At 48.2% G+C, this 14,977-nt stretch overlaps 1 protein-coding gene across 4 annotated transcripts in view; it reads right to left on the bottom strand.

Annotated features, from left to right (window-relative positions):
• Nucleotides 1–14,014, bottom strand: part of ULK1 (unc-51 like autophagy activating kinase 1) — a 76,944-nt gene extending 62,930 nt beyond the window's left edge. For 2 of the 4 annotated variants that reach the window (XM_082293339.1, XM_082293340.1), the window contains exons 1-4: nt 13,573–14,012; nt 13,232–13,382; nt 12,323–12,415; nt 12,188–12,229 (exon numbers count right to left, since the gene is read on the bottom strand). In XM_082293339.1, the coding sequence (XP_082149465.1) occupies nt 12,188–12,229; nt 12,323–12,415; nt 13,232–13,321 (225 nt within the window). In that variant the 5' untranslated portion in view covers nt 13,322–13,382; nt 13,573–14,012. Of the gene's footprint in view, nt 1–12,187; nt 12,230–12,322; nt 12,416–13,231; nt 13,433–13,572 lie in introns of all 4 variants that reach the window. The other 2 variants (XM_082293343.1, XM_082293341.1) reach the window with 2 other exon arrangements.
• Between the last annotated feature and the right edge of the window lie 963 nt (nt 14,015–14,977).

Genomic DNA, 14,977 nt, shown 5'->3' with positions numbered 1-14,977 from the left:
CACAGGGCAACTGCTGGGCACACAGGAAGTGTCTGAAGTGGTTTTTGCAGCCCAGACCAAGTTGATCACTGCCACAGAAGCAGTTTTCATGGACACTTCTTGGCTAAACGTGCTGTGATCATTGCAGCTCAGTAACTCTGCACTTTAATATGTATAGTGCCAGCAGGGTTTGGGGAAACTCAGTGTATTTTTACATACAGAGAAAACAAAGAGGAACCAGAGCTTACACAAACCAAGTCCAGCAGATATTTGTAATAATTTATTAGCCAACAGCTAATGTACACTGTGCAGTTTGGTTGTTTTTCCACTCTACATTATTTAAAGACTCTGCAAACAAACATCATTGAGGAACTCATTGATTTTTGGCAGCCAGTGTGTGCAGTGACCAAGGTTAAACAAGGACCTGCACAGGCAAGGGAGATGCTCTGCTTGACTTTCCCAACAACAACATGACCTTGGTGGTTGGTGATTTTCTCTCTCCACTCTGTGTTGGTGTGATAAGAGGGCAATGCCTGAAAGGCTTCTAGGAGAGAAGTCTGGCTCCCCCAGCCATCACTGGCAACAGCACCCTCTGAAAATTCAGCCTCACCAGGCAGAACTGGCCTCCCTACTGCACCCACAGCAGCAGAGGAACATCTAGCAAGGGTATTTTCAGACCACGGATGCCTGTAGCCAGGAGAACAAACTTACACATTTGCAGCTTCAGCATTTCAAAACCCACTTACGAGAAAGAGATTTGTAAAATTTTTCCAACAAAACAAAACATTTATTTCAAGAAGGGTCCCAGAAACAAGCTCTCGTTTGGAAAAAGCCAGTAGAGCTTACTATGGTTAAAATAGATTCAGCTGTCTAAAGACACTTCTGGTTTCTCAAACAGGCTGATGGACTTCTCCAAGCTGATTCAGCAGCAGAAACTACTTCTTGTCCATTTTTATCCTTCCACTATGATTTGTTCATTAACAAAACAAGGAAAAAATACTGCAAGCCAAATTTTGCAAGCTACCAGTTTCTCTGAAAACCAGAGCAAAATGCCCAACCCACTCGTTTCCACATCCAGAAAAGTATTACAGTTTGCTGTATTTCTGCAGAGAATTATGTTCAAGAAGTGCTACCGATAATTTCCTTTGGACCTCTTATTCACATGTGCCAGTCTGTGCAGCCAAGCCTAATCCTGCCATTAAACAAACTCAATGAAGGGAACAGCAACAGACACAACCCCCTAACTTTTCCTGTCATCACAAAGGGCAGCAGTACCCTGACCATGCCCCACAATAGCAGCAAAACGCCCCTGCCAAAGGCATTACGCTGATAATTAATCAGTCTGGATCATTGCCTGACTTGTTCTTGCAGCAGAGGCCCCAGTGATGAAGTTACAATTTAATTGAGTGTAAAAATAGGCAACAGCCACTGCTGTCTACAAATAACACACATCTGCTGATGGAGGACAAAGAAATGAAGAAACCTCATTTGGCAATACACCATAAACCACCCCAAGACTCTTCTCTGTTAAAATTCCTCACTGTGACACCAGGAGACATGGCATTATGGACATTAATACCCAACAGTCCTGTCCCTCTTTAAATTTTCTCTCCACCCATACTGGAAGGTGGCATGATCCTCTTCTTGGAAAGAGTGTGTTTAGGTGTGTCCAAAGGGAAATGTCTGGGTGTACCCACAGTTAGTCATCCTCCTACCACAGCTTAAAAAGTCTCAGAGAGGAATTTTCCTTAGAAAAATCCTCCTCTGCACTCTACCCCTGCACTCAGCCTGCCACCAAGTTTAAAAAGGTGCTCAAGAACGGAAAAAACTGGAAATGTGATTACACAACACTCCCCAGATTCTCTCAGCAGTGCAGTGTTCTCACCAATCTGTGTGGGACTCTGGGGTAAAACCAGCAAAGAATGACTTCCACCTCACACAAGGCCTCTTTTCTAGGGCAACTGGGGGATGCAGGAGGAACACTGAAGATGAAGGTAGCTCCAGGGTTACTCCCATGTGCTGAGCACTGTGGGCCTGACAAGGCTGCTGTTGCCTACCGTAGAGGAACCATATGCACTCAGGTCTCAAAACTACTTCTATTACTCTCCTGGATGTTTGCTGCCACCCCTGTGATGCCAGAGGTTCCTGGTTTGTGCCTCTCAGGAGATATCTCCCACGAGCTGCTCAACACTACCTCTCCAACAGCACCCAGAGATGCTGCCAAGCAAAGATAATTTGCTGCACATGGATCTCTCCAAGCAGGGCCAGGACTTAACCAACTGCATCAACACAACAGAAGCATAACATAAAGCTGAGGGTCTGACAGTGGAAGATAACTCAACACCAACCGAAAGCTAAGCTTTTCCTCTTCTTTTTTCTTTGCTACTTCCCCCACTCACTGCAGCAGAACCACTGCACACCACATCTTCCTGTTTTACCAGCAGGATCTCATGGAGCCAATGCCCTTCTGACCTATGGTCTCCAGTCACTGCTTTCTGACAGTGGCACTGGAGTCATGAACACAGTCCATAACAAACACAACTTTGCTTCACAGAAGCCAGTTCTTAGGCCAATGGCACCTGGAAGGTCCCTAGCTCAGGCAGGGGCTCCCAAGCCAACTGGGTTTGGAAAAAAACCTGCCATTCTCAGGAGAGGGGAAAAAACTTTCTAAAAAGTAAAATCTCTTAGTACTGTTTCACTGTGGGCCACACCTTGGCTTGAGCAGGCTCTGAAGAGGGAAAGGAAAACTGTCATGCTGTGCAAGAATTATCTTCTGATGCAACTATTGGAACGGAAGCAAGATAAGGGACAATAGCAACATCAATCAGAAGTGTGGGAAAACCTATCAGTGCTCATCCTTTGGAAAACCAATCTAAAGCAAATAGCTAGAAGATATTCACATGCCTTTTGACCCCAAGTGAAAAGAAAAACAGGTCTCAGAGCCTCCTGTGTTTCTGTTCTCTGGCCCTGGTTATCCTCCTCACTCCTCCTGAACCTCCTCAGTAAGGAACTCAAGAACATTTTGAGCAGGCTTCCAATTCAGGAAACAACAATTAACTCAGATGAAGAATGGTAAAACCTGCTGCTACTGACTGGAAAGCATTATTACCACAGTCAGCACATCTGTGACTTTCCAAAATAATGAGGGCTTCTAATTTCTTAATGTAGATCCCATGGAGTAAGCATCAGAAACAAGACCTGGCGAGGCCCACAAACTTCTGCATTGGCCCTTGACTGCTTTCTGCTTCCTTCTGACCTGCCAGCTTGCTCTAGGATGTGGAGCAAGCAGGAGGCCCTGCAGCACAAAAATGGTTTATGGGTGGCCATGCAGCAGGCAGATTTTTGTAGAACTGGAAGAACAGTGATGCCAAGGGTCAGCATCGCCCCATTCCAGGCACTACCGTACTCTCCATTGTAAAACGGATGAGTTGTTTCAGGACAGGTTGTACTTCAGGGCAGATTAAAAACAGCAGGAAAACCATTCCCTGGTACCACACAGGCTTCAGGAAGGGAGGGAGAGTATTTCCCATCCCCCTGGCAACAGTTCTAAAGTCTGCCTCCATGACATTCGAAAATAAACAGGACAACGTCATGTCCATGGAGCTGCTCTTTGCCAGGCAGCTCATACCACCACAGCCAGACAGGAGCACGGCTGGTGAGGCAGCTCAGCCTTCCAATGATCTGAAGAAACTTCACCATCCCTTTCACTGGACATGAGCTTCCAGCAGGTTCCTTCAGCCCAGCCCCAGCCATCCCCCCAGGCAGGGGCAGTGGTGGTGCTGGTCACAGCCCTGCTGCTGGGCTTCACAAAGCGCACTGCTGGCCTCGACCAAAGCCCTGAGACCCAATGCACTTGCTGGATGACTGATGGCTACAGCACTTGCAGAGAGCTCAGACAGAAAAAACCTGTCTCTCCTTCACAGGCAGATGGGACCTCTGCAGAGCAGCACACTACAGCAGGTCACAGCTGGAGCCGCCACCGAGCCTAACCACAGAAACCAAAGTATGGGATTCACGTCCTAATGGAGTACAGAAACAAAGTGCTGGGTTTCACAGGTCACAGAGCTTTAAGGCAAGACCAAAAACATGCACATCAGAGCAAATTAAGACTTGTGCTGCTGGAACACTGAGAAGCAATCCCTTCTTACAGCAGTCACGTTGCTCTGGGGGTAACACTGCACCTCCCTACAGCATCTGGGCCCCCCCAGCCAGCTCCTGGGGAGACACCACTGCCCCAAGACCACAGAATGCAGGCCACATCTGTCTGCAGTAGCTGCAGCAAGGATAAGAGAATGTAGAAGATAAAAGAGCAGCAGAATCCTGAAGAGTTTGGGCTTTCTGACATGGGGTAGAAGGAAGTAGTTACCCCTTTGCCAACAGGCAGATTAATATCTAGAAGCTTTTTCAAACAAAAGCAAGCTCCTGTGCAAATGGCAATGCATTACGTTAATGCTATCAAGAGAGGAAACTTCAGAATTCTAACAACAATGATAAAAATAATCAAGATCAGATTTGCTTTTTTGTATTTATTCCTCATCTCCTTCCTGTATCACGGCCATACTATAAACTGAACATTTAAGGTTGAATTCCCCATTACCTTAAGCTCAGTCACATGTACTGGAATACATAAAAGCTGCATTTTATGAGCCTGCCCAATGAGCAGGGGTAGTGGGGGGAGAGCTGTGGGTTGAGGTGGATATTTCAGTTTTAATCACACTCATTGAGACACATTAATTTATTGAGATATGTCCAAATACAAGCAAAGTGACTAAGTCCTGAGGCTTGATTTTAGTTTGATTAATGTATTCCCACCGATAAAGTTGGGAATTGCTTGTTTTTTAATGGTATATACCAAACAAAATCTGATACTCTGCAAGAGTTGTTTTGGTTTGGGGTTTTTTGTGGTTTTTTCTTTTTTTTAAGCAACTCTGAAAATTAGAGGTCCAACCTCCCCGGGGTTTTCTATGGCAGCTGCCTGAGTGACTGGCCTTTGCAAGTCTTCTTTTCCATCTATTTATTTCATACTTCATTCACCAGATTTGAGAAAACAAACACACTTGTTACCACAAAGGTGTGGAAACAAGGAGTATAAAGAAAAAAAAGCATGAGTTTTCTTTCAACTAAAAACAGTCTTAATTTAAGAAGGGAAAAAATCCAGTAACTGGGAGCCAGAGAAACATGAGCTCGAATCTGCAGTATTTAAACAACAGAGAAATGAGCCCTTTTTAACATATTTAGTATGCTGGCTACAATTGCCAACCAAATGAAAAGAGCATCGAATGCAAATGAAGAGAGTCTCCCGATGGCTGGGGTGCATGCAGGTGAGGTGACACAGCACCCACAGGGACATGAGGTGACACAGCACCCACGGGGACACGCAGAGCCCACCTGACAGGCCCTGGGCTGCCTCCCAGCCCTGCCTGGCACCACTCCCTGCGGTCCCTGGGGTCCCCATCACACCAGCAGCTCTCACACCCCAGGCCACCAATGCCTCCCACCCACACTGAGCTGGCTGGGAGGCTCCCCCTTCCCGAAGATTTCTAAGATGCTTTGCTAAATGGGATCTCTAATGACTTAAAATTATGCATCTTTCATTCCCCCCACCAGAACCACACTGTCTGGTTGATCCCTACTATGCCAGCTCAGCTGACCTAATTCCTCCTGTTATTCTGATGCTAGGAGACAAGCCAGGTGCTCCTGCAGCCAGACTGAACATTATTGCCCTAAGCAACCAGTGATGCACAATTTGATTCATTTCTATCGGCCCCCCTTGAAACAACCTTGCTTAGTAAACAAATGCAGCTCTGAGATCCTCACTTTGCATTTTGACAGCATCTCTACATTTATGGTAGTATTAAAGGTCTGCACATTATAGAGCAGGAGACAATGCACAATTAAAGTGCCTCTTTGCTATACACTAATCACAGCGAGGTTCCAAAGCCATCTATGGGCAGGGTTTGTCCTTGGATTCTGCTGTGAACATTTGTTATTACATTTCTCAGACAGGAAATGTAACATCTGAAGACAATTAAGATGCTTTCTCTTAAGCAAAGAATGCTTAGGTATGCACCTGAGAAACTCTGCCTTGGAAGACCACATCATTCATGTTCATTTTCCACCAAGTTTGCCATTTGCTATTCCGTAAGTAACAGCAGAAAAAAAAAAAACCAAAACACCACCCAGCCAACAAAAAACATCAAGCAAAACCATATATACTTATCCTGAAAACAAAACCAAACCAAAAACCTCTCCTTGCCTTTGCAAAGACCAACACCTCTGCTGACCACCCCTGTGCTTCGCACTCCCACTGTATCTCACTTCTGGGATGGAGGCAGTTTGCCTCATGGAAGACCCACATCCCCTTCCAAAGACCAGCTTCTCCAGGTGTTTTGTCAAAGCAAACCAGAGCCATCCAGCTTGGATTCCTAGCACCAGCACCAACCCTCTGCTTGCCAGTCTGCCTGCTGTGCAAAGCTTTTCAGTTGGTATCAACAGGTGGGAAGGCAGGTGATGGAGGAAAGCCAGAGGAGAAGGAAAGACACATAAAAGTGAACTGTACCCTCAATTCTCTACACAAGCTTGAGCACTAAGATGAGCTTTTGAGACACACAGCTTTATTGCAGTTTCACAGTTCAGGGGCAACTTCCATCCAGCCACAAAATTAAATATTTTAATTAGGCTCTGGTTTGAGCCTATAAGTATTTTAAATAAATTCAAACAGTGGTTTTCCACCAAATTCAATCCCACTCAGCCACTGATTAGGACACACCTCTTCCCATCCATCATCCAAATCTTCACCTCCCTTGCTTTGCTCACTCCAAATGTGTTCAGTCATCACAAAGATTTACACGGTGGAAATTGTCATGGTGGAAACACTGGTGCAGCTTCAAGAGCAGCAGCACAAACAGCAGCTACCAGAGCTTTGCTATCAAACTGCGAACACAACAGGCTTCCAGTTTCCAATTACTCCTGGGAAACATTCCTTAATCTGTCATTACAGTCTGAGTAATGCTGCCTTCCACAGGAGCTTTGGTGGCCATTAACCACCACATCACCGGCTCTTCCATGACACCTTAATCATGTGAGAGGAACACAGGTATGTGCTTTACACACAGCATGAGTAAAACAGTGATCAGAACTTCAGAAATGCAGCAAGACAACTCCCTCTAAAAAAAGCCCATGACTGAGGTCTATATTTAGTGGTCAACATTTGCTGGATGTTTCTGTGACCTGCACAGTGGGATACTTGGCTGGGGAAGCCAGCATTAAATAAAAGTTCGACACTACAGAACTTTCAACTCTCCACAACTATGGCCATGCTGGTCCAGTAAACTCTCGAGCATTACCCTACAAAACTGCTGGCAGAGGGTGGCTGGGTTTTCATCCTTTCCCCTTCTAGCTCTAAATTAAGCCACATCCAATCTTCAGTAAGAGTGATTCCCTTCAACAGATGTGAGGATGCTGACGGAGCAGGATAGCAGACATCCCATTCTTGTCCGCAGCACAAACAGAAAGAGGATTGCTTGGCAGTTCAGAGAGCTGCACTTTACACCCACTCACCAGGCAACCTGCCAGCTTCGCTTGGGGATGGAATTAAAACAGAATTTAAGCAGGCAGCCTGACCTCAGGAGAGCGATCTCCCAGACACAGAGTGCCTCTTTAGTCATTCCAAGTGCCTCAGTGGAGCCCTGTCTCCCGAGACAGGGCATGTAAACAGCAGTGCCTGAGGAACAGAAGATCCTGCATGAGGTGGCACGAGAGGTGGCAAGGCATGAGGTGACCCTGCAGCAGCACTGATTCATCCAGCATCACGCTCATCAGTGCAGTGCTGGAGAGGTGAGCGGTGCTGGAGGGCACATGGAAGGACACTGCTGTCCATGGAGCTCCAGGGGTCCTGGTGGACAGCGGGAGGCACGTACACAAGATGCAGAGTAGCATCTAAGGGCTCTGTGTCAGATAAAGGGTGATGGTGCAGCCAGCACAGCACAACATCACAGCCCAGCAGCCACGGCTCTATTGATCACAAGGACTTTCTACACAGCAGCAACACAACAAGGCTGTTATTACCTGGCTCTCAAGACCAGCCCAGGGTGACTGATCACTAAGCTGAGAAGTGTTTGTTCTGCCACCCATGCCTTAATCCATACGCACAAGAAAAACTGCACTGCAAGGACTCTGTGTTCTTTGTCTCCAGGTGATACAGTCATCACTGCAGAAACATTTCTGGTGAGTCTGTACTACATGACTGAGTTAAGCATTTGTCTCAGCTCATCCCAAACTGGTGAGTATAATAAGCCAACTTGTCACCAAACTGTAGAAAGCAGACCCTCAGGTAACATAGGCTGAGCCAGAAACGTCACAGCACAGTGCCTCGTGTGACCTTAACAGCTGTGTTGCTGCAACCAGTCCATCCCACCCATGCAGAAATTGGGGGGGAAAAAAAACCAACACAAAAACTACCTGATATCCACTCAAGCCTATCAAATCATAGCCAGGCTGCTTTAAGAAGTAAGTTCAGCTCACAGCACACAGCTAGGGAAAACGTGTCAGTAAAATAATCCTTCTTCCTATTTCATGCAGGAAAACGCTTTCTAATATTCAAAGCATGACAGTCCAGATTTAACAGATTTTTCTGCCCTAGCACCAACACAGCCACATATGAGATCTTCAGCTGACACCTATTCAGCCTGGGGCAGCTGGCACAGGACAGGCAGGGAAAGACACCCAGAATCTCCCACTGCCCAAAGACCTTAGCTACATTTGTAGGAACTTCTTCCTAGTGCTGGAAGAAGTTTTCTGGCACACAGTGCCCCCAGGATCTGACAAATTCAAGGGTTCCCTTCCTACCACTGAATCTCCTCACATAATCAAGTGGTCTCTGATCACAGATTTAATGTCCTGAGACACAAAGGAAACCAAAGCAAGCCCCCTACACCAGACCACACGTGCTAAGCTTTCCTTATCAACGAGCATGAAGAGCTGAGCTGATCCTCAGACTCATGGAGACCCGTTTTCCAAGAAACCTCATTTCCATACCAAGTCCTCCTTTGGCAGAAACCATGATTTGTTGTTATTAATTTCCACCTTAAGGAACAAGAGCTCATTTGGCTGTTTTCAGAGTACCCAGATGTCCCTCTGGAGTGCTGTACTCCCCTCGACTGCTGCAGACTGGGGACCCCAGTTCCAGCCCCTCTGCAAGCCAGCTGAGGGGGTCAGGTAGTGCTCAGTAGCAACTAATACACCCCACACATGGTGGAATACAGCTTTTACTGTCTGCCGAACATCTCCTGTGCCTAGGAAAAACCCACATCACAACTCCACACAGACACTAAATAGACAGCACTTTTAGAAATGTGATACAGTAAGATTTATCCTCTTTTTGAGCAGGGGTTCTTGCATTAGGCTCCTAAACTATTAACAGCACCTCTCATTAATATGTGAGCACATAATAATGGGCATATGCATATTTCATTTTGTGAGCCATTCTCATACCCTTGCTGTTCTTAGGACTCCAGCAAGGGGATCTATAAAAGTCCAGCCACTGCACTTTTATGCATCAAACATTCACTAGAATCATTTATTCCTAGGAAGCTTCTTATTTTGTCATTATTTATGAACCAATATCACAAAGATCTGTGAAATGAGAAGGAACACAGCAATTTTCCTGGATTTGAAGGGTAAATTAAGGGTGCCAGGGTGAGAGCTCCTTGTCAGCACTAAACATCAGTACTGCAAAAGTGTTTGTCTGGAGCAAATCTAGCCTTGCATCAAAAATCTCATGTTGTGAGAGGTCTGGCTAACATGAGTTTTTAACCAGGAAAAGGCAAATGAAAGCATCATTGGGTGTAATCATTTGCTTACAGCCACTGTGGTTTTGGTAACCATTTCCTTGTGTGTAAGAAGCACACGAGTAAAAGTTAGAGTCACTGTTGACAGGCAGTGCAGAGGAAGGCAGGACACAAAATGCAATGACAGACAAAGCTACAGGGCAACAATAAGTTTTACAGGAAGTATTTTTTTCCTTTTGCTCTATGCTGTAATACAAGAATAAACATCTTCTGTTTTAGAAAGCCCACAAGTAAGGGTTCAAGTAACTGCAAATACGGTATTTTTGAAGATAAATACACATGCAGCTATGAATGAAGCTACTGATCTGGTATCAGGGCAGCAGTGTGAGTAAGTAGTAGTCTTTTCCACAAAGTAAGGAAAGGTGGACAGAAGCCAGCCTTCCACAGACCTGCACTTTTACCTTTGCAGATAATTTACTCTCACACAACTCCTAAGCAGACACAGAGCAAGGCCAAACATTCAGACATCAGACTGACTGGTGATAGATCACCTCACACCAGTGGAGAGTCCACACCCAATGCCTCCTAAATAACCTCATTTTCTCTGAGAAATCAAATTACCCAGGTTATACAAGGACTCTGTGACAAAGCTAGTAACTAAACATAAACTGGGGCATGCCTTGAGCCCGGGACCATCTCAGGTTCCTGCTTTGTGGTATCTTACACAGCTTCTAGCTAAAAATCTCACCAGATTAAACTGCTAAACACAGAATTTAATAAAGCTCATCACAAAAAGAGAAAAACATATTGCTGTAATTGTAACAGTGATGAAATTGCTTCTTTTGCAGAAATGTCTTTGAGTTGCTTCCTACTCAGCAGTAATTTGAAGCAGGGAGAGGAATCTAACACAAGTTTTGAAAGATCTCAGTAAGTAAACCCAGCAGCATAAATGCTTCATATAAATGCAAACTATAAAGCACAGGAGCAGCCACTCACTCTCTCAAGTGAAAAGTTATTAAGTAAATTTAGAAGGTACAGAGAATGAAAAAAAACCAAACCATGAAATGTAATGCCCCAAGTGGCCTGTGCCCATAGGAAGCTTTCCCATCACTCTGCAACACTCATCAGCCCAAAGGTAGCCACTGCTTTGCCCGATCAGCACTGAAGGCTGGCTCAGCAGCAATGCACAGCTATCCACAGGATATTCCCAAGCAGCAATCCTGCTCCCCGCCAGAGCAGCCTGACATCCCCCTCTTGCCAAAACAACGCCAGGCATTAAACACTCTCCAAGGCACCTCTCCAGAGTCGCCTGGTCCGGCACGGAGGGACCCAGGGGTGTGCCAGGGCAGGGGACTGCGGAACACAGGGTGACACCGGCAGACTACAGCACCCAGCAGGCACCGCTGACAGGCACCGCGCTACCAGGGCTGGGACTCACTGCGGGGGTGACGTGGAGGCCACCGGAGCCAATCCACGGGAGAAGGAGGAAATGTCAACAAACACGGTGGCCTGCGGGACGCGTGATACCAGCGCCAGGGCAGGACACTCCCGATAAGCCACGCCAGGGCCAGCCGAGGGTCCGGCCGCGCCGCGGTCACGCAGCGATCACGCAGCGGTCACTCGCCCTGCGCGTGGCACGGGCTGGACCACAGCCCCTCATCCCCCAGCACAGGCGTTCCATCCTGGGCTTTGCATCCTGCGGCGTTATTTTTTAAAAAGCATCACGAATGGCAAAGAAAACTTGCCCCATTACCCAGCAGGATTTAACTAAATAATCAAAGCAAAAAAAAAACCAAAAAAACACTCGTTGGATAATTTGCGTTTCACAAGCCCCTCTAGATCTTCAGGGCTGACTTTGAAGGAAAAAGCAACTGTGGGAAACCACAGTAATCTGAAAATGTCTGCTGCAATTTTTAACACTTAGTGACGGCCACAAGGACAACAGAAAAATGCAAATTAAAATCCTCTGGAGCTGAAGACAATCATATGCTACAAAGTCATGCTCACACTATTTTTACACGGCCTAGGAAAAAGAAATTTTCTCAGGGAGGGTATCCAGACCAGAAAAAGAAAATAAAAAGGTGGGCACGCCAAAAATAACTGCTGTTAGTTTTATATCTAACATTTTGAGAACTTAAGAGCTTCCAGCATAGACATATTCACCACCCTGCATTTCACTGTGTAACATCCTGGAAGAGAAACTGCCACCCCAACTCCCAACTGCACATGAGTTGTGTGGTCCAGCCAACAACTAACACATGATCTGCTGTGTTTGTTTATCTTTCCCTAACTTATCAGAAGACGTTTTTCCCCCCAGAGTTCACATCTGAATACAAACATTTGTTAAAAACTGAAATTTCACAAACTCCATTGAACCTTTCCCAAATTTAGAATGTTTTGAGATAATTGAATGTAATTACCTGGAAGTCATACAAGGCAACAATGTTTTCATGTTTCAATTCCTAGAAAAAATAAAAATAAAAACCACCATAAGATAGGAACAACAAAGGGCATATAGAACAAAGACTGAAGAAAACGAGTCAGTCTGCCTTTACCTTAAGAATTTTTATTTCCTTGCCCAGCAGAGTTTGTGACTTTGCAAGGTTCTTCTTGTTAATACATTTCACAGCTACTTCCAGCTCAGGTTTCTGAAACAGTGCATATGTAATACAAAATAAATGTAAATTTCACTATTCATTCACATTAGGATAAGCCGCCTCTTAACAGATTACAAATACTACTGGAAGAAGTGTCTTGCAGCACCGGTAAAGGCCTCTCACTTCACATCCTAATCACAACCCTTACTTGTTCAGACTTGCCCTTTCCTGAATTATGCCTGTCAGCCCAAGGAGAAAAGCCCAAGGTTTGGGGTTTTGTTACTACTTTATACAATGATTATCCTCTTATTTAATCACTAGAAATAAATGCACTGTGGGAGCCGTGGCTTATCCCAAGCACTAATAATGGAAAATCCACTGCCGAATTGGTTTCCTTTTATTTATCAGTAAGGGATTTCTCCTCCTCCTGGAAAAATTAGGTGTAGAAGACTTCACAGACACACACAAAAAAAAAAAAAATCCCAACCAAACTAAAGAGCTCCTTTCATAGACAGCGTGTGGATTTTTTTCTCCCTTGTTTTGGAGGTGAGGACGGGTTTTGGGTGGATCTGTGGGCACCCCACAGGCAGCTGACGGCCTCCCAGCCCCAAGGTGAAGCCACCTGCCTGGCTCCTGCCGGGACACACGCCTGCTCCCGAAGAAACTCCAAGGAGAACAATAATAAATAACAATAAGCACCCCGAGCCCGAGGCGATGCCCAGGCTGGCAACAGCCGCCGCAACCGGCGGGGATGCAGTGACCGGGGCGCGCTGCCCCCAGCTCGGCCCAAACCAGGAAATAAATAAATAAATGAAAATCAGAAGCGGCCCGGGGGGGGGGGGGGGGGGGGGAAGCAGGGATTCTCACCTCTTTGTGCCTGCCTTTGAAGACGACGGCGAAGGCTCCGTGCCCGATCAGGTCCTTCCTACTGAACTCAAACTTTCCCACCGTCTCCATGGCGCTGCGCCGGGGGGTCCCGGGGGCCGGCGGGGAGGCTGCGGCCGGGACGGCTTCAGAGCTGCAAAGGGACGAGGAGGAGGAGGAGGATGGCGGTGATGAAGGAGCTGCCTTTAAAGAAAATTAAACCTCTCCCAATCCAAACACGACGGGGACAACCCCCGCCACCGCCCCCTCCCCGAGCGGTCGGGAGCCAGAGCAGCCCCGCTCCCGCCGGCCCCGGCAGCTCCACGCCGGGCTGCGCTGCCCACCTCGCCCTCGTCCATGGGCTGCCTCTTCCTGCCGAGCGGCCGGGAGCCGGGCATTGTCAGCGGCCGGGGCGAAGCTGGCTCCTCAGTAGCGGGCCTCCCCCATCTCCTCCTCCGGCCGGGCCGGCGCGGCTCCTCGGGCCGCGCTTCAGGCGGGGCTCCCCATGCCGAACCCCGGCCCCCCCGCCGGCAGGCGCGGCTTCGCCGAGAGTCCACCTTAAGCGCGATCCACCTTAACGCCCGGTCCGCCTCACGGCAGCGCTCCACCTTAACCGAGATCCACCTTAAGGGCTGCCCGCGCCCCCGGCTGTGTGCGCTGGCGGGGCCGGGGTCGCGGGGCCGGGGTCGCGCCGCGGGAGCCGCCGCTCGCTCGGCCGGGCCCGGACAAAGCTGTGCGGAGCGGAGCGGGCGCGCCGGGCGGCGCAGGCGCGGTGCGCGGCGGGGGAGGCGGCAGGCGGGCAGGCAGAGCGGCGGCGGCGGCGGCGACGGTACCTGAGGCGGAGCGGCCGGGCCCGGCACATTTAAAGGCGCCGCCTGCCGCCCGCCTGAGTCAGCGCCGCGCTCCCGCTGCCCCCGCGCCGCTGGCTGAGGCTGGGCCGGGAGGGCTCCTGCCAACCACCCGCCCGAGCCTTTGGGAAGTCACAGAATCATGGGATGTTCTGAGTTGGAAGGGACACACAACGATATCGAAGTGCGGCTCCTGGCCCTGCACAGCACAGCCCCAGGAATCCCAGCACATGCCTGAGAGCATTGTCCGAATGCTTCTTGAACTCTGTCAGGCTCGGTTGTCACCACTTCTCTGGACAGCCTGTTCCAGTGCCCAGCCACCCCTCTAGGAAAGAACATTGCCCTAATATCCAATCTGAACCTCCCCTGACACAGCTTTAGGCCATCCCCTGGGGTTCTGTCACTGGTCACCACAGAGCAGAGATCAGTGCCTGCCCTTTCATTTCCCTTCACAACCCCAAAGTTGTACACCACAATTAGGTCTCCTGTCCATCTCCTCCCGGCTGAACAGACCAAGTGATGTTTCCAGCAACTAAACAAATGGGTCTGTTCAGGTCAAGTTCACCCCAGGAGCTCCAAAGTGTCCAAGTGGACCTGGTCCCAGCACCTCCAGCCCCCCTTCCTCTCCCCCAGCATAGCCCACCTCCTCCTCCACAGGCTCTGGCCCTTCTCCACACGCTTCTGTGCCAGCGGACCACGGCTCCTCTGTGGGGAGCCAACTGGGCCTCCAGAAGTCCCTGAGGGTGCCTCCATGGAGCTCTCCTCTGATGGACACTTCTCAATGTCCTGCTCCAAAGCTGGGCATGGAATCAATGTTGCGATAAGAAACCTTCCCTGGCTTGAGCCTGGTGAGCAGTTTGTCCATCTCCAGTCTCTTGCTGCACAGTGACCCACAAGCTCT

This window comes from Coloeus monedula (genome assembly GCF_965178545.1).
Source record: "Coloeus monedula genome assembly, chromosome: 18".
Classification (NCBI taxonomy): Eukaryota; Metazoa; Chordata; class Aves; order Passeriformes; family Corvidae; genus Coloeus; species Coloeus monedula.
The sequence above is the reverse complement of the archived record's forward strand: the minus strand, read 5'-3'. Positions and strand labels throughout refer to the sequence as shown.